The sequence below is a fragment of the Sminthopsis crassicaudata genome, chromosome 6 (genome assembly GCF_048593235.1).
Source record: "Sminthopsis crassicaudata isolate SCR6 chromosome 6, ASM4859323v1, whole genome shotgun sequence".
Taxonomy (NCBI): domain Eukaryota; kingdom Metazoa; phylum Chordata; class Mammalia; order Dasyuromorphia; family Dasyuridae; genus Sminthopsis; species Sminthopsis crassicaudata.
Window position 1 is genome coordinate 8,432,002 of NC_133622.1, and position 19,851 is coordinate 8,451,852.

The 19,851-nt window shown below is 44.9% G+C and overlaps 1 protein-coding gene across 9 annotated transcripts in view; it reads right to left on the reverse strand.

The window, feature by feature from the left end:
- LDB2 (LIM domain binding 2) overlaps window positions 1-19,851 on the reverse strand; it is a 348,559-nt gene that overhangs the window by 54,933 nt on the left and 273,775 nt on the right. For all 9 annotated transcript variants that reach the window (XM_074275419.1, XM_074275412.1, XM_074275417.1 and 6 more), the window contains exons 4-5: window positions 16,513-16,635; window positions 14,185-14,268 (exon numbers count right to left, since the gene is read on the reverse strand). In XM_074275419.1, the coding sequence (XP_074131520.1) occupies window positions 14,185-14,268; window positions 16,513-16,635 (207 nt within the window). The remainder of the gene's footprint in view (window positions 1-14,184; window positions 14,269-16,512; window positions 16,636-19,851) is intronic.

Genomic DNA, 19,851 nt, shown 5'->3' on the forward strand with positions numbered 1-19,851 from the left:
TCCTATACTTGGTCTATTGAAGAATAGGAACAAAAATCATGAATGATGAGAATCAGGGCTGAGAAGTTCGCGATCTGCCTTGGTGATGGTAATTCCCATTTGATGAGATCATAGACCCACTGATGTCCTGAAGTCTGGATCCAAAAAAGTCTCAATTCTTGAGAATACTGAACCAAAGACATTTTGATAACACTTTTGAGAAGGGTAAATACAAAGTCCTACATTTACGTTCCAGAAATCAACCTCCTAAGTAGATAGACGATAGTTCCCCTGAAAAAGATATGGAGGTCTGAATGGAATACAAGATCGGCGTGATAACAGCCAAAAAAGTGAGTTAAATCTTGAGCTGATTGTAGCATCTAGTTCTGAGAGGTGATAGGTCTATTGTATACTGTCCAAGACAGATCACTCAGGATATACTGGGCTCTGTTCTGGGTGCCATGTCATAAAAGGACATTCAGAAGTCCATCAGTGTGAACCAGGGTGGAAAAAAGGCGTCTAGATCATGTCATTGGAGGGCAAATGGAAAGAACTGTGGATGCATCCTAGAGGAGATTTGGTACAAAGGTGAGTGATGGGATATCTGCATTTTGCTGGCAGTGCTGAGGAATGAAGTACCATCAGAGGACCATCCATTTCAAACTAGAACCAAGTATACAAGTCACATGGTCTGAATTCCTTATTTTCCAGGCAAGAGAATTGAGGTTATGAAGGTAATAAATGGGAGAGCCAAGATTCCAACAAGAAAGCCTGACTCCAAACAAAATTATCTTTCCATTGGTCACCACTGCCTCCCTCGTGAACGTGCCATCTCTTTGTGTGCAAGAGCAACCTGGCGGTCATTTAAAAGAGTTTCTGTGTTTCAAAAGATCATTCAGTGAATAAGTTTTTATGAAGCAATGACTATGTGGCAGGTATTATGGAAAGCATTAGGGAAACAAACAAAAAAGCCCCAAACAAGACAGTCCTTGCCCCCGAGGAGCTCCCAACCTTTCGGAGCGTACCTCCTCCTTACACTGAGGAATACTCAAACAACCCATTTTTTCCCAAAGTATTCCAAGGCATAATATTTTTTTTTCATACTCCTTTGTTCTGAAAATGTTTTTTTTTTGGTGTGTTTTTTTCTGGCAAAGTACCCCACACAAATGTCTTCAAAATATGACAAATTGCATTAGTTACCAAAAATCCATTCTACTCCATAGAATCAGTGTTGGCTCTCCCCTCACCCCTTTTCAATAAGATTTTATTCATCTTTTACTTGGTACTTCAAGTCAGTGCTAAAATGAAGAAATAATATATTTCTCTTTTTCTTTGCATTTCACCTGAAAGCAGCCTTTCCTTAATGTTCCTTAATGTCCTCAACTACAATTTATTTTCCCTCAGATAATACTTTTTAGGGGGGTCACTGATAGTTCTAAAATAATTTAACATTTTTCCTACCCAAGTATATTCTGTTTCTCTAAAATATTCATTTGCTTCATATGAAAAACACAGGATTCCATTGGTTTGGAAGCAGCCTCAGTATCCGTCCAGCCATGCTAAGATTTCTCTTGAAGTACCGATTCTTGTTGGGTTTCCCACCCCATCACTCTGATCTTTCTGAATAGCACCATGTCTGTCTAAAAGGTGGCGATTTCTGCCCCCCAAAGGATAGGGGGAATTACACATTTAGTGACAAAGTAGACAGCAACTCCTTAAATTCTCAACAGTGATTAGTACTGCAGTCTCCCATGAGGCCTTCCTGGCCACCTATTATCCCACCTCTCCCTGGGCCACACATCCCTTTTCTCATCAGGCCCTCAGCCTTTGCTCCAGGTGGCTAGAGAGCAGCTTGTCCCCTTTCCTTGCCAGAACCAGGCCTCCGGGTCACTTTGTGCCTCTCGGGGCTACTCGCATCCCTTCCTGCTGTCTAGCTCTCCTTTGTGTCTTCCTCAGCTTCCTGGAGGATGGGGACCATATTGATCACCCCTGAGCTTCACATAAGAAGAGCTTAATAAATGATCTGCCCATCTGTCCATCCATCTTCATCAATTTTACTTTCAGCTTCCCTTCTCAGCGCCATTACTGTCTTTGTCATCTGTCAGTAATTACGTTAAAGGCAATTCAATGGACATTTATTTTTAGGATGGTACTTAGTTTGATGGGGACCCAGTCCCATCTTCATTTACATTGTGAATTAGGAAAGATTTAGGGGAAGGAGGGAGTGGGATTGGAAGTCGAATGAACCACATTATAATTAGCCCTGTCATTTAGGGCCAGCCTACTCCCCAGTGGATCCACTCACCCCTCTTAGAATTTTTGTACCCCCCAACTGTCCTCATCATGGCTGCTCCTCTCCCCTAAGGGCTGCTGCTTCCTCTTAAGACCCAAGATCCTGGCAGTCACAGAGTGGTCCCAATTTGTAATTAAACATTCAGAACTCAGCCCAATGCTTGGCACTAGGAAACACTTTTTCATTCATTCACTTGCAGGTTTCTACCCCTTCGAATTCTGCCCTTCCTTGGGGACAACTCATCTTGCATAAACTTTCCTAGGAAGATGATCATGTTCATATTTAATTTTTAAATATTTTAATTTAATTTTTGTTCATATCATGTTTATATTCACATATAAGCCTCCAAAGCAATCATTTAATCCCAAATAAATTTTTATTATTATATTAATTATTATATTTATAATATTGCTAAAAGGAGATAATATGTCTGTAATGAGCTCTAATAAAGTTATTATAAATAACTGGTCACTTTTCTCTCAAGAGATGACCAATATTTAACCACTGTTCGTTACAGTAGTGGTGAAGAAGCTTCTCCATGAGGCTAGTAGTCCTGTTATTGTGATTTTTACAAAATGACTTTGCTTTGCAGAAAAAGGGCAGAAGATATATTTTTTTCCTAGTGATCCTGCCTCTGCCTTTGAATTAGAAATGAAGAAAATGGGTAGCTTTCCCCAATATATTAGCATCCCTTAAACTCCTGAGTTTCTCTGTTATCAGATGATCAAAATTAATAGAAAATCAAATGTTTTTTTTTTGTTGTTTTGTTTTGTTTTTGGCAGTGGAAAACTATAAAATAAATATTCTTGTTGGCTGTTTGGACACAGTGTCACTTCCATCTAGAAATGGCCCAAGACCATGAGAAAACATTATTTCAAAATAACATGTTTGCCCGGGACAAAAGGCTTCTAAAGTCAAAAGCTGAGCTGAATGGCTTCTCTTAAAAGATGAGTAAACCATTTGTAGTTACAAGAAATTCAATTAAATTCAACAAGTGTTTGTTAAGTGCCTACTAAATTCCAGGCTCTGGGTTAGGTCCTGGGGGTGGGCTCAAGGAAAGGGGGCATGGAAGCAAAAGAAGAATGAAGTCTTAGGGTGGGCTTTCGCTGGTCCTTAATTTGAGCAGAAACCTCTTTTTAATTGTCAAATTTCAAATTGAAAAATAAGAGTTGAAAAAGGGGTTCTAACATCCTTTTCTTCTGGAGTCTGGGGGAAAATGAAGTGCTCTCCTTATTTTAAGAATCGAGCCTCTGCTAAACAGAAGTTTCTTAGCATCAGAACTACTTTCCAAATATTTCTTGGATATTGCTACATATTGTTTATCAATTCTAGTTGTTATTAATAACTATGACAGAAGTGATGATAGCATGATTTACAAATACTGTCTCATTGGGAGGAAGGTAATGTTTATATCTCTATTTACAGGTAAGAAAACTAAGGGGTGGGTAGCTGACTTGCCCAAGGCACACAATTGACAGTTGTCTTAGGTAGAATGTGACTTCAACTCTTCCAAACGTCAGGCCCAACACTATTTACTGTGCCCTTGTTACTCCCAGAAACCAAATCAATTTGTGAGCTTTGGGGGTTCTTCCTTGTAGTCCTAAAGGAAAATCAATTTAATACAATAAATAGTGGTTTTTTTTCGATTTGTATGTTCAGTTTTTGACATTTTTATGCATTGAAGTTGGGGTTTTTAATTTGGGATCTGTAAAAATTTTTAAATTGAGTATTTTTCTCAATATAACTGGTTTCCTTTGCAGTCCTCTGCATTCTATTTCAAGCATTTAAAAACATTATTCTGGCAATGGGCCTCCAAGCTTCAGCAGACTGCTAAAGGAGTCCATGATACAAACAAAAACCTCTTAGGAACCGTAGCCTGAAAGGACAGAAGCTTCTGTTGTGTTTTTAAAGCACCTTACCCCCCAAACACACAATAAAATAAAACAAAACAAAAGAGGGCCTCCTCTGGGGGCACTGAGGTTATGTGGTCTGGTGTGATTCAAAGGCTGGCACATTTAGGGTTAGGGTACTAAACCACTTGAGTTTTTTTTACTTGTTTTTTTTTTTTTTTTAGAGACAATTCTCTCCACCCCTGGCATGAAACTGGCCTACCTACTAGACTCCAGGATTCTGAATTTGCTCATGATATTCATGGGCTTAGAGATGAGTGCTTCTTTTAGCCCATCACAAGATAGTTCCTGTGGCGTCTACTTCTCTTTATCCAATATTCAAAGCACTTTATTCCTCTCCATACTTGTCTGCATTTAGTTTACACTTTTGATTGATTGATTCAGTTGAGTAGTCTGGGCCTTCAGGAACACCATTAATTGGGGTAGGGTGGAAACTACCCCTCCTTCCTTCAGAGCCTAACTCAGGTGCCAACCTGTCTATAATCCTTTGATGACTTGGATCCTTTCAAGCTAGAAACTTCATATTCAAATTTTTAATAATTCTCTCCCTCCCTCCCTCCCTCCCTTCCCTCTTTCCTCCTTCCTTCCTTCCTTCCTTCCTTCCTTCCTTCCTTCCTTCCTTCCTTCCTTCCTTCCTTCCTTCCTTCCTTCCTTCCTTCCTTCCTTCCTTCCTTCCTTCCTTCCTTCCTTCCTTCCTTCCTTCCTTCCTTCCTTCCTTCCTTCCTTCCTTCCTTCCGTATTCTTTATATTTGATATAAACCCAGTACAGTGATCTGCTCTTAGTAGGTACTTAATAAACATTTGGTGAGTTGAATTAAAATTCAAAGTTGCAGCTAATTTACTGCATCTCTTGACTTCAGTTCCCTTTTGTGTAATTCCCGAGAGTTGGACTAAATGGTCCCTTTCAGCTTTGCTATATGATGATCCCAGATTTGCCCCATTGATACAGACTGTTGAGGTGTTTTTACTGCATCCTGTCCTTGGATCTAAGAAATTCTCACCCCTCATTCATTTACCTCGTTCATGTTCTACGTCACCAACACAAATGTTGAACGGAACCAAATATACCTTTGGGCTCTAGCCGAACTACCTCTGTGGCTAATCTTGTCAAAGATTCCCTTCATTTAGAATAGGTACACATACAATGATTTCCTAAATCAAAGAATCCCATCATTTCAATAAATGTCAGCATCTCTTATGAGACCACTGGCTGGTACCACTGGACATCAGAGTACTATATGCGCAGGATGTTTGTAAATTAATGATAAATACAAAGAACTAAGAAGTAAGCCATTTTATTGGAATATAGCTTTCTGTGTGTGAGTATATTTGTATATATGTGCACACACATAAGTATATTTCAAGTTTATGGGTTAAGAAACCCCAGCTGTGATGGGTTCTCTGGAGTTCTTGTGACCATGCAGTGAAGGTCTAAAATCAAGAAACATTTAAGAAGAACCTACTATGTGCTACTAGGAGCAGCCATGAGGCTGGCTCTGGAATCAGGAAGACTTGATTTCAAAGGCAGCCTTGAATACTTCCTAGTTGTGTGACCTATACCTTCTATTTGCCTTAAGGAGAAGGATTCCAGGATCTTTGTCCAGAAAATCCCCTGGACAGGCTGAGGAAGAGTCAGAGGTGACTAAAAGAGTGAACCCCTGTGTGCTCTAAGCCCCGTGCTAAGCCCTGGGCGTCCAAAGAAAGATGGCTCAAAGCCAGTCATAAAGTGGGCAGGAGCCAGGAACAGCCTTTTTCTGCTGAAAGGTCCCACCATCCCCACAGGATGTTCATATACAAAGGCAAACTGTCGTTCTAGTGCTTAACATCCTTCAAGTGCCATTCCACTCTTCAAGGGCAATTCTCCTAAGATTTAAATGAAAGAATTGGTTCCATTTTAAAACTTCAAACTTTCCGACTGCGTACTTTTGACACTCCTAAAGCAATTTCTTTAGCAAATATCTTTATACCTTATTAAGGAATGACATGGTGAGCCTGAACTACATTTAATTTTTATTAACAAGTTCACTTTCAATTGCTTTTTACTCTTTTATAAGTCTCATATACCTGCAAACTTGCCAGATGTCTGCCCTCTGTGGAGGTGAAGCTCTTGGTACCTGATCTCTTGTCCTCTGAACACTATCATCATCATCCTTCAATTTCTCTTTTCCAATTTCTCTTGTTCCCCTCTGGACACAGATTTCATCCTTACTGCTCAAAACACAAATAACCACATCCTGCCATCTTCCTTTGTTTAACCACCTTCAGGAGAATGCAAGCTCCACCAACTCCTCAATTGTTTTTTAGCCTTACAGTTGACTTGTTCACAATCCCAGGATTGCCTTTATTAAGATAATTACAGAGCTCTTAGTTGGACCTGATTACTTTATTCTAATTCGAGTTGATCCACCTCATTTGAGTGCCGGATACTTTCAGAATGATGGAGTTAGCTTTGTAGCGATGCTGCTAAAGATACTCTGGGGCTAATGGCTTTGGAGGCCACTTTGGCTGGTCACTCCAGTCCAGAGAAATCAGTTGATTGTGAACTGAGGCAGATGACGTCTGACATGGCCAATGTGGGGATTTGTCTTGCTTTGACTGTTGTCAGAAAGAGTTTGCCATGGGCTGGGAGGAAGAAGTGTGGGACATCCTGACTTCATTATTAATGGCTTACAACATAGCAATAAAATGTAAACACTCACATAAAATAAACCAGCTGACTGAATCACAATAACTGGACAGAGTGTAGGTTTACATAGTTTTTCTGGTGAAGGAAATGACGTTTCTGACATCCTCTTTTCTTGGACATCTGGAATGGAAGTTTATATTTTATATTCATTTTTTCTTCTACTTATGTCAGTAGTACATTAATATCCTAGGCAGCCATTTTTTTTGAGCATGGATTCCTTCCTTCCCTCCCTCCCTCCATATTAAGTATTTTTGGGAAGATAACCTTTCTAAGCCTCAGTTTCCATATTTGTAAAAGGGCCATATTAATGTTTCTCCCACCTATCCTCCAAGGTTGCTCTAAGACTCAGGTGAGAAAATCTCTAGGAAAGCTCTTTGGAAATCAGAGATATGTTATATAATAATTTTGTCATCTTCAGTCTGCCCATACTCTGATCTATCACGAACAGAGAAACAATGAACTCTTAAAACATTATCTCGGAATCAGCTTGCAAGCTGGAATTAAAGCAGGAGGGAACCTTCCCCCTGCACACACACTAGACTAAGTATGAGAGCCTCGAAAATAAACACAAATTTAGCAGACCTCCTTTGATATTTAAATGGAAGTTTCTTCCCCTATCTGTAGCTGTAGTAAAATGAATGAGAATCGCCCTTCCCCACCCCACCCCCATTTTCATCTTTTCCTCACTCCAGACAAGTAGAAGAGGCTATTTCCAAAGCTGATTTAACCTTAGGCTCCATCTTGCACTTAACTCCTCAATCCTTCATCTTTCTTCCTGGTCTGCCTATTTCCCACCCTATCATTTCTCTTGATTTTCAGCATCTTGTTAAATAACAAATTCTTTCTCTTTTTCTAGTGTCTGAGACTTGGAAATTACTTTCTTTAATCCAGGACCTATTTGGACTTTTAAAGCCAAGGCATTTTAGAAGCCTCCATGACTCTAAAATTGATATCTACTTGTCGCTACAGCTGAAATGCTGATTCGCTTTTTCGTTCCTTTTCTTTTTCACCAGGAAACACTTATTCTTTTCTCTCTCCTCTCTTGGAGGGACAATGTGGCAGATGTGAATTTAGAACCAGAACCCGTCCCAGTCTGTTGTGCTCCCGGAGCATCCTGGCTTGTCCCGGGTCTGGCCTCTGGCTGGGACCCTTGTCCAAAGGCCAGGTGCAGGCTATTTTATGATCATTAATAGATCTGAAAGGAAAGAACTCCTTGACAGGAGCAGAAGGCATATGAGGGATGAAAGGCAAAATGGCTCCAGTCCCTGGATTTAGGAACAAGGGCGCAGCTTTAAGCAGGGCGCACTCCGTGTAAATCAGGGGGGAATCACTTGGTGGACACTCACTGTCAGAACCTTTCTGGATTTACATATGTGCAGGTGGGTATGTGTGTATCCACCTGTAGCTCCCTCTGTGCACATTGGGACAAGTAGATTTTCATTCTTTTTTGGTTGGGAAATGAAATGCAAATCATCAGCAAGTTAACATGGGACCTGAACGATCCATGGTCCACTGACAATATTCCTCATTGGTAGCAGTATTGGGGTGATAGAAAGAACACTGGCCCACAGAATGCCTGGCTTTCTGGCCTGCCCAGAAATGGCAATGGACTCTCTTTTCTGAACCTCGGTGCCTTTATATATTTTGGGCAAAAGACAATGTCTATGTTCTATCTCCCTCAGTTCTTGTGAGACTCAAACAAAATACTGGCTGAAAAGTACTTTGAACCATAAAGTTCAATATCAAGGTAACTTATTACTACTCTTGTAGCTGAGACCATGGATTGTGTTGGTGGAAAAAACCCAAAGCCATCAGGCTTTTTTATTCTATTCCAAAATAAGAGTTGGAGGAAGGGGAGCCCATTATTATTAGAACATTTGCACAGGAGGAGAAAGGAGGGGCCCCAAGCTCATCTTATTCAAGTCCTTCAAGAGGAACATGGTGGTTGGGATCAAGGCCCAATTTCTCAAGGAACACTGATAATAGTTATTGATAATAATAGTAAACACTAGAGCTGCCTGGTAACCTGCCCTGATATCTACTCCAAGAGAACCTGAAGGTCTTACCAGACTTACCCTTCCTTCCTTTCCTTCCCTTCCTTCCTTCCCTTCCTTCCTTCCTTCCCTTCCTTCCTTCCTTCCTTCCTTCCTTCCTTCCTTCCTTCCTTCCTTCCTTCCTTCCTTTTCCTTCCTTCCTTTTCCTTCCTTCCTTTTCCTTCCTTCCTTTTCCTTCCTTCCTTCCTTCCTTCCTTCCTTTTCCTTCCTTCCTTTTCCTTCCTTCCTTCCTTCCTTCCTTCCTTCCTTCCTTCCTTCCTTCCTTCCTTCCTTCCTTCCTTCCTTCCTTCCTTTTCCTTCCTTCCTTTTCCTTCCTTCCTTCCTTCCTTCCTTCCTTCCTTCCTTCCTTCCTTCCTTCCTTCCTTCCTTCCTTCCTTCCTTCCTTCCTTCCTTCCTTCCTTCCTTCCTTCCTTCCTTCCTTCCTTCCTTCCTTCCTTCTTTCTTTCCTTCCTTCCTTCCTTCCTTCCCTCCTACCTCTCTTCATTTTGGTTCTCATTGAAAGAATATTGTGTTAAGAGAAGAGAAGGGTTAGCAGTGGTAAAGCCAAAAAAGGGCCAGATTGGAGTTTTTTGGACTAGGTAAAAGAGGCCGTTCTTTGTTTTAATCTCTCGCTGAGTGATCGCTGCTTCAGTCAATGATATCAACCATACTGGCATGGCCTGTTTCCTTCTCCAGCTCACTGTGCCATCGTGCTGCTTTATTCTGTAGTACAAACACCTTGGGGCTGCGAGGCGGTCCAGAGATAGAGTGCAGGGCTTGGAATCAGAAGGGCCTGAGTTCAAAGCCAGCCTCAGGCACTTCCCAGCTATGTGACCCTGAGTGGGTCACTTGACCCCGTGTCTCAGTTTTCTCATCTCCAAAATGACCTGAAGAAGGAAATGGCAAAGCATGCCAGTATTTCTGCCAAGAAAACCCCAAATGGGGTCACGGAGCAGAGCGTGACTGAAATGACTGAACAACAAACAAGCCCATCGAGAAAGATGGGAAATAAAGACAAAGTCTGTCCATGGTTGGGTTTTATGCTTGAGTTAGTTTTTTAGAATCCTTCCTTATTTTATAACATATAAAAGAAAAAAAATAGAATTCATTTTCTTTGTCAAATTTAAAAGCTTATTATTTTTTAAAAAGCCCTCATGTACAAATGTGAATTGCAGCCCACAGTAAACACTTAAGCAAAAGAGTTTCAGACACCGAGTTCAAAACTTAAATGACTGCACTTAGGGGATGCTTTTCATGGAACAATTTAAACACACCCAGTAAGACGAAGCTTTCATTTCAAAATAACCAAAGAAAATAATTAGAAAAGAAGCAAATGGACTTCTAAGTATATTGGCTAATGCGAACTCTCATCATGAGCTCCACACTCAAATAGAGCCAGGGGAGAGAGAACGAGAATCCTCTTAAGATGTGCCCTTGGAGGGGGCGGCCTCCATGAGCCAGTTGGATGGAACGTCTTGGGTGCAGGGCACAGGGAGGGGGAGACAAAGAACAGGGCCGGAGAAGGCGGAATAAGCCACGCCTGGCTCTTTGTCCCAGTTAGTCAGGGCACAGGAAACAGGGAGGGGAGGGAAGCCCCATTCTCCCCCAGGAGGCGGCCAGGCTGGAGGGCTCCGAGTCTCTCCAGCTCCCACATCCCCGTTTAAGGTCCCTGGCAGCCTCCCTTCTGAACTCTAACACAGTACTATGCTTTGCTGGGAGAGAAGGATCCAAGTGGGGACGCCGAAGTTGGCAGCGATGCCGGGGAGCCGGGGCCCTGGGGCATGTGATGGCAAACTCCGGGGAGACCCAGGCCCGCCCCTGCTAGGGCCACCTGGGCACTTGGCAAAACCAGGTCTGCCCCTGCTGCCCGCGCTTCTCGGTCTGTCCGTCAGAGTTCCAATGGTGTAAGAAGGGAGAAGCGCCACTTCTGCCAGTCCCGTCCCAGGTTCTAAGGGCCCTTCCAGTGCTGGCGGCGGGTGGTGGAAGGAAGAAAGACATTCGTTGTGTCTGTTCAGGGGCAGCCTTGGTCATCGGGAAGGGGGCAAAGGACTGTGGGTCACCCTGGAGAGGGGGCAGAGAGCCAGGCGTCTCCCCAGCTCGGCTCTGGTGTTGATCAGGACGTTAGGAAGCGCCTCTCAGCGTCCTCGTGTGGAAGTGGGCCAGGGGGCTCTGCCCCCTCTGCCTGGCCGGATGGCCCCCCCTTGCGTTCCTTAGATTGCTCACCTTTTTGTTTGTTTTTTGGGGGGAGGAAAGGCTGACCCAGATGGAGCGACTGCAAAGTGGGAGGCCCTCTCTCCAGTCGCTCCCCTGGCAGATGGGAGAGCGGGCCCAGAGCCGGCCGGGCCGGGGATTCTCTCTGGGACAGGCTGGGGGGGGGGGGGGGGGGAGGGTTAGGTAGTCATTAGGGCGCAGACTTTGGGAGTCCGAGCCTGGGGGAGCCGCGCCCTTCCAGACTCTGCGCTGTCACAAGAGCAAGTTGATCAAGGAACTCGAGGGGGGTGAGAAAGGCACAGGGGGAGGGGAAGCTGACCCGGCCCCGGCCCCTTCCCCAGATGCACGGGGAACCCCAGCTTGTGCTTGGGGAGGCTCCTGGGGGCTCTCCCGGCCCGGATCCGCAGAGCGAGGCTCCTGACTTGCGGGAGCTCGGGCCCAGTGCTCCCCCGGGGCTGTCCTGTCGGAGCCCCTGCCCAGGAGGGAGCACGTTCCCCCAGGCGAACATGGAAGCTCCCGGGCCCATCCTCCAGAAGAGCCCTCGGCAGAGCTTGTCCCCGGGCTTCGAGGGCGTCAGCCGGTGCCCAGAGCTCAGTCAGCGCCAGGAGCTTCCCGGACTCGGGGGTTACCCGCAGGTGAGGAGAGCGCCCTTCGGGAGGCGAGGCCCCTTCTGGGTGACTCCGGGACCCCGGGGGCCTGCGCTCGGAGGCCGCCCACCCGCTGTATAAGGGCTTGGGCTGACGGGACCAAACGGCATGAGCACAGACCACTCCCGCTTCCCCTTGGAAGGCGCCGGGCAGAGGGGCGGGGGCTTCCCTCGGGAGCGGCTCCAGGCCCCGGCCCCGGCGCCCCGCGGAGCTGCCCCGGCAGGGCTGGCCCAGGGCCCGGGACTCTCGGGAGCCGGATTTGTTCTGACAGAGCGAGATTCTTGTTCCCAGAAGCCCTTAGTACAGCCCAGGGAGACGCAGTTGGCCCAAGTCCCTCGGGCTGGCGCTCGGTCCTGATCGGCCGGGCCGCATGGATGGAACACGCCCCGCGAGCTCGGGAAGCCCCCCACTGCCCGCCCGCAGCCGCCGCCCTGACCTTGTGGCAGCCTCGCTCTGAAAGCCGCTGCCTAACACCCCAACTGGTTCTTTAGGGAACCATCCCAGCTCGCCCCTCGGACTGGGAGCCGGCGTGAGCCTCGAGGCCCTCCCGCTGCTGGGGACCGACCTGGACTCTCGAGCCCAGGCGCCCTTTCCCAACGGAGTCCCGACTCTGGGCCCTCGCCAGGCTACACCCGGGCCCCTCGGGACTGATCCGTCCTGGTTAGAGAGGCCAGCCGGGCCACTGGGGCGCAGGAGCAAAGGCCTCCGCGGAGGGACGGCTATCGGCAAACAGGGCGGGACGCTGCGCTCCCCTCCTGGCCCAGCCCCCTGTGGGGACATCCCACCTGCCCCGGGAGGGACAGAGCCCGGGGCGGGGAGAGAGAGGGAGCCCCCCCCCCGAACTCCCCCATCTTTCAGGGATCACTCTCGCCCATCACTTCCCCCATCTTTCTCCTGTCTCCTCTAAGGCCCGTGGAGGGGAGGGCCCACAGACCTCAGGACCCCGGGGGTGGGGCAGCTCCTAGGAACAGCCCCCTTTCCTAAGGCGCTTGGGCATCTCCTGCAGTGTCTCACGGGGTTTGCTGATTAAATGAGTGACAGCCCCTGCACTTCCAGGCTGGTCTTGGCCACTGACACACACCTTCTGTGCAAGTCCCCAAAGCCCTTCCCACCAGCCTTAGAGAGAGAATTCCTAGGGTTACCCACCAAACTAGGGTACCGCCCGCTCGGCAGTCACCACTGGCGCCTGTTCACAGGCTGCTGGACGTCGTGGGCCATGGAGCACCTTAGCAAGGTCATCTCGGAGCCCAGAGGACGGACAGACAGACAGAGACGTTCTCCTCCGTCAGCCCTTTTCCACAGTACACTCCAGGCTCCCGGCTCCTCTGCCATGAGCTCATCCTGTGTGGGGGGAGGGGATCTTAAGAAGTGACCTGCCAGCCAGGCAGGTGGGGGGCAGATGGCCAATGCCCCCCTGACTGTGGGCTCCTGTTGGTGGCAGCCAAACGTTTGGGCGGGAGGGAAGTTTGCAACTTAGCTGAGGAGGCGTCCTGATGCGCTCAGAAGGAAAGATTCAAGTTCCAAATCTCTTATTTCAAATGAGAAGTTCAAAGAAGAAGCCTTTTTGCGCCCCTAATATAGACCCATAGAGGAGAATGCCGGAAAAATATAGAAATGAACGCCCAAACTTTCACTGCATGACAAAGGTCAAAAAGCAATTCGAGCAAGCGCATAGTTTTAGGGAAAAAGCTGCGGAGGGCCATGACGCCCTGTGGAATGAAGGATGAAGACCGAGGTCCCCAAGGGCCCAGGAAGGCGGAACTTGGCTGCCCGAGGAGCTGGGGCCCCTCTGATCTGGAAGACAATGCCAGCTTTATGACTGAAACAGGGCTCTGTGGGTCTGTTACTCCACTGTAATTCCATCCTCCAGACCCTGATATCTGACACCCTTTCCAGCCAAATCTGGAGGCCCTTGCTACGCATTTGGCATAAAACTCCACTTCCGCCCCCTTCTCATGCAAACTCAGACTTTACCCTCCTTGCACAACACAGGTGACACACTGTGGGGCCTGGAAGCTTTGGGAGCCTTTGCATTGGAGGGGTATTCAGGAGCTTATACACACGGCTTTTCCCTAGAGGGAAGGCCCACAGTGAACGGGAAGGGGGCAGGGATGGGGGGGAGACTCCTAGAGTGAAATCAAGCTTCAGTGGAATCGGTAACAGTGAATTAGAAATCAGAGAAAACAAAAGAGAGAGAGTGCCAAAACATTTGATGAAATGGGAACGGTTCTACTCTTTGAATAATTAATTCAGGGAGTTGCACAAACAAGCAAAGGAAGCTCCCTCACCAACTGGGGGTTTCTGCCTTTCTTGGTAGGAATCAGCCCTGGGCCCATGGTGGATGAAGCCGTGACGTGCCCACCTGGGCAGGGCCTCTGTAGTCTCTACAACATGACTCAGAACCCCAAAGTCCCATTGGTCTTACCCTGAGGTAGTTGAGGGTGAAGTTAGTCAGCCCCATTCGGGTGATGTTTTTGGACAGCTGCTCCAACACCTGAGGGTCTTGTGCCTGCAGAGAGAGAGCACATTTTATTTCCCCTGCTAGAAAGAAGGGGGTACAGAGGAAGGAGCACTGGGCTTGGACACCAAGGCCTGGGTCATAATCTTGACTGTGGCACTCACCCCCCAGGTGACCAGAAATAGGGCCCGCAGATGCAAAATGGCGCTGCACGGGTGCCCTCTGAAATTAATTCCTTCAGCTCCAACTATGATGCAATGATCTGTTTTTATACATGCGGTAGATAGGGAAGGGAACGACCATTTATTTCATAAACACCGACTATATGCCAGGCACTTGTATAACTCTTATCTCATTTGATCCTCATAAAGTGCTTTTATTATTCCCATTTTATAGTTGAGGAAGCTGAGGTTTGACTTGTCCAACAACACTCAGCCCTCTTAGGTCCTGCGCCAGCAGCTGCTTTTAATGATGAGCAAATGAAAGCCCATGGAGGGGGAGTGAAACAGCCGGAGAACTCAGATTTTAAGTATCATTGCTCACTTTTTATTTCATTATTATGTTAATATTTTAAAAATTTAAGGTAGCTTTAGATGATATGTAGTGACTAATTGGGCTCTACTCTGCAAGCTCGAGCATCAGGAGTTACTGAATTGACACACAATTTCTGATTCTTTGGGAAAACAGCATCTAGCCCTGAGTGAAATGTTCCCTTCTCACCATCTTTAAGCACTGGGTCATTATGGCCTGCCAGGGAACAGACAGATGATTGGATGCAATTCCGAGAGAATGGGCCTCCGGATTTGGCAGGGACATATGTTTTCGGACTATGCTATGTTTCATTTCATGGTGATGGTGTTTGTTAACAGCTTGGAGTTAAGTTCTGTATTTGAAAACTTTGCAACTGCCGAAAACATTTTCTTTTTCAATCTGACTCTCCTACTCACTGAACCCATTCTGGAAATGGGCAATTCTTGATAGTTTTCATTTCCTAGGACGTCGAGGGGAACCATCATATCTTCTCAAATGTCACTCCACTTTAAAGAAGAGATGCCAAATTTTGAACTCTGGTCCAAATGTTCTGTCTGGGGTTGGGCGTCATATTGGTTTAAGGGAGGGGTTTTGAATCTTTCTTGGTGATCGTCTTGGGGACAGACCCTTTAAATCAGGGTTCTTAATCTGTTTTCTACTTGGGATCCCTTTTAAAATTTTTACATAACCCTAAATATATATATGTGTATATTTATATATATATATATATGTAATATATATATATATAATTTATATATATTTATTTATGATATGTATACATATATATAATATATAATCTATATATAATTTATATATATATATATATAGTATACAAATCAAACACTGATTTAAAAAAAAAATCACAATTTTGAGACATTTACATTTAGTTATAAGATCCCACATGGGGTTGTAAACCACAGTTTAAGAAAATGGCCATTAGGTCATCTAGTGAAGCCTTTGCAGAGTAATGTTTTTAATTGCTTAAAGCAAAACACACAGGTTTACAAAGGAAACTGATTTTGTTGAAAGGCAGTTACTAGAGTGTTTTAGAAAAAAACAAACAGATAAAAATCGAGTTCATAGATCTCAGGTTAAGAACCCCAGGAGCACGTCTTGATTCTGGCTGTGAGCTATTTTATCAGGGGAGATTTCAAGGCAAAGAGTCAAGATTGGCTGGGAAAGACTCCTGTTTGGCCAGGGTCTCCCCCTTATCCTGAAAGATCTCTCTAGGCTGGTATTCACAGCTTCCTGTGCATAGCACATGCTCCATAAATATCTGGTGATTTAATTTGATTTGATTTGGAGACCATGAAACAAAGAAAATTAATGCACGTTGAGTTCCAATACTATGATATCCTGTGAAAATGCTTGTCTTGGGATGATCTGGCCTCAAGTTTCATGAGAGCTTTTTAATAAAATCTAGAAAATATTTTGCTTACTCTTTCCATTTCTATTTCATTTATAGATAAGAGGTTTATTAGCCCAACGAGGGCAGACCACGATAATGATGAAATAGAATTTAGGATGAAGTGAAAAAAAAAGGGTTGACTGGGGCACTCTTATTCCTCAGTTTCAAGTGCCAGATGCAGGACTAAGGGAAGGAGGGAACCACAGGGAACAAAGGCAAGGGAATCGAGCTGGTCAAGTCAACCAGGCCAAGGCAAAACTCAATATTTACAGTTAATTGTTTAAGGTGTGAAACTGCTGGAGTTCTTTAGGAAACGTGATCTCAGCTTTTCACACTGGGTCCCCGGAAATACTTACATGCATGGCTAGGATGCTCCTTGGGACTAATTCTCTGTATTGCCTAATGGTGAAGTGCCACGTTTTTATCCTCATGAGATCATCAAAAGTAAACTCCAAAATCAGGCGCCCCTCGGTGCATACCTGCAACGAACAGACAACAAGGCTTTTACCCCCACAGTTTCAGAGTTTCCCCTTCTTCCTCGTGGGAAGATCCCAGAATGATTCCAGAAGAACAGAAAAGTGCTTCTGCAATACCTAGGGCTCCCATGCTCAGCCAAAGCTCTTCTGGCTGGGAGGGGAGCAAGGCTTTCTTTCTTTTCTTTTCTTTTTCTTTTTCTTTTTCTTTTTCTTTTTCTTTTTCTTTTTCTTTTTCTTTTTTTCTTTCTTTCTTTCTTTCTTTCTTTCTTTCTTTCTTTCTTTCTTTCTTTCTTTCTTTCTTTCTTTTTCTCTTTCTTTCTTTCTTTCTTTCTTTCTTTCTTTCTTTCTTTCTTTCTTTCTTTCTTTCTTTCTTTCTTTCTTTCTTTCTTTCTTTCTTTCTTTCTTTCTTTCTTTCTTTCTTTCTTTCTTTCTTTCTCTTTCTTTCTTTCTTTCTTTCTTTTCGCCAGAAGAGCCTTTTTTACAGCATTATCCCTTGCATTCACTTCTGTTCTGAATTTTCCCCTCCTTCCCTCCACTCCCTTCCCTAGATGTTGGCCCGACATTTTCAAAGAAGATTCCAGAGAGTGCAATTCTTAACCAAAAGGACCAACGCTTAAGAAATCGAGAAAGCACTTGGGTGGATGACAGATACTCCTGGCCAGTGGCCGCCTCCGTGCCCCTTTAAATCCCCTTCCACAGTGGATTGACTATTCTCTTTATGGCAACTGTCCACCTCAGAGGGCTGTTTCATTTTTCTAAGACAAAATATATTGTTAATGAAACCTATTAGAATTTCTAGGATTTTTCTCTTTCATAGAATAGTGGTTACTAGTCTGGTTTCATAGGATTCTAACCCTTTGTGTCCTGTCATCCCTAGTTCTTTGTTTTCCTGCTCCTAGGTATTGTGTTCCATCATTTAAGAGAGAGAACTTTGCCATGGATACTTGAATGTCAGCCTCAATGATGCTCCCCCCACGCCCTGCCCATTTTAGCTATATTGCTAGAAGTGGTTAGAACAATAACGTGGTTGTTGAATTGAAAATTGTTGAATTGAAATAATTCCATTTAACGTTCGGATTGGGCAAAAAAAAAAAAAAAAGACAAAGAGAAATGTGGTCATTGGTAACCAGGGATGTTGGACGGCCAAGAGAAATGTGCGAATGAAAACCGATTCACTGGGACAAAGTCTTGATCGTTCCTAGAAATACCATCCTTTGTGTGATGGGACGATGCAAGTCTCATCCATTCTGTTAAAAAAATGTAATGGATAAGAATAATTTAAAGATATTAAATAAGCAGAATAACCAGTCTCTAGGCTCCTGGAAACAGGGTCCATGCTTTACCTAACTTTGTACTTCTTCAGGGCCTGTCAAAGTTTGAATGCACACAACAGGCCTGGAATAAGTGTCTTTGAACCTGATCCAACATCATGGAAAAATACTACACCCAGAGTTTGGCCCATGAAGATAAAACTCTCCATTTCTTCATTTTGAAAGTCATCTCAAAAGTCCTGTAAGATTATTATTGATATGCCAAGTGAAAACCTCTCAAGGGGTTCCAATTAGCAGCATCCCTGGGCAATTTTTAGGCAGTAAAACAACGTGACCCCGTATTTCTTGTTTAGTTGGTCTTTAGAACCCTATTTCTGGGCTCCAAGCCAGTGAAGGCCGAGCTTGAGGAGATGGGGACAGGCTGGGGTGTTCGGGAGGGTGTGAAGCACATTGCTTCTCCAGTGCCCCAACTGGCTTATCCCCAGAGCTTCATTAGCAATGGAAATGATTTACTGGAGGCTTTCAAAAGAGTTGCATGGGGATTAAGCCACGCAATTCCCACTAGGGTGTTAGTGTGACAGAAGGAACCTGTGGTGAGGGGTATAACAAAAGGGTGGGAGCCAAAGCAGGCAGCAATTAGTGAAATGTCTTTACAAAATAAAGCACAGACATTTGGATGGTATAATCCTCTATTTTAAAGAGAGGGGATTACCAGAAGTTTAAACAAATATTAGAGGAGTTAAATGTCATAGTATATTAGCTAACCCATTTGTTAGACTGTTTGTGAACCCCAAACCCTCTCTAGTAGAGGGCCTGGTTTTTCTTTTACCTAGAACAACATTTCCCGTGTAATATGTGTGTGGAGTCTTTCCGATAAATCGCCCAATCGGAGAACAGGAAGGTCAAATTAAATTATGTTTTCTATTTGCTCTGACACAGCAAAGAAGTTGGGGCTCCTTCTTGCAGTCAGAATCCCCAGACCTACCAGGAAAGGGTGGCAGTAAGTCTCTCCAGGACTTACTGCAGTCACATTTGCGCTTTTTCATGATGGACAATCAGTGGGACAGAAATTCTCACGTTTGAATTTGGGCCAAATATATTTTTCCCAAGGGGGTGGGAGGGAAATAAGGAAATGGCCTGGGTGAAACGGACATCTGAACCTTTCAATTTGTTTATAATAAGGCCCGAGATGTGTGTGACTGTCCTGCTCCTCCACTGTAATCTTGCCTGTGAAAACCACCCCAACTCTAGACTTCTTTTCATGATAGCAAAGGAAACTGAGCACTTGGGGGATTTATTTTATATGCAATAATCGCCAAATGGAATAGAGACAACTAGCAAGAATATGTACCTCGCAGGGAGATGGCAAAATGGGTCTACTTAAAGAGGAAATCCATCCCCCTCCTCCAGAAAAATTCTGCCCGTTGCTCTTAATCAATATAATTAATGGAGCTTTCATCTAAAGTTGCTCCCCCCCCCATTTTTCAGGCTGCCTTTTACTTAGAATCCAAAATCAAAAGGGTCCCCAATTAAGAAAACATTTTCTGTTGTGCTGAATTCATGTTACCGCACTGTGAGCTCTGACATTTTGTTTCTGTGGTAACCAAAATCAGCTGATTAGTTGGCATGGCAACAGAAAAGATGTAATCCCAGCAGACACACTCTAATCAATGCCCCCAGCACAGATGGTCTCCGGAGGATCAACAAGAAAGAGGCTGCAGGCATTCAGCGTATCACGTGCTAGCTTGAGACTAGGCCAGGAACAAGAGAACTAAAAAAGAACATTTCTCAAACTAACCGGTAGCTCTGTAACCCCTTCCTCCCTGGGACCAAGTGCAGGATGTGAACGGGCTCCATGGGCAGGGAGAGCATCTTCCAAGGGGCTCCCGGGCCCGGAAATCGGTGTGCAAGTGATCATGTGCGCACACGCCTGCAACGCGTGAGCACC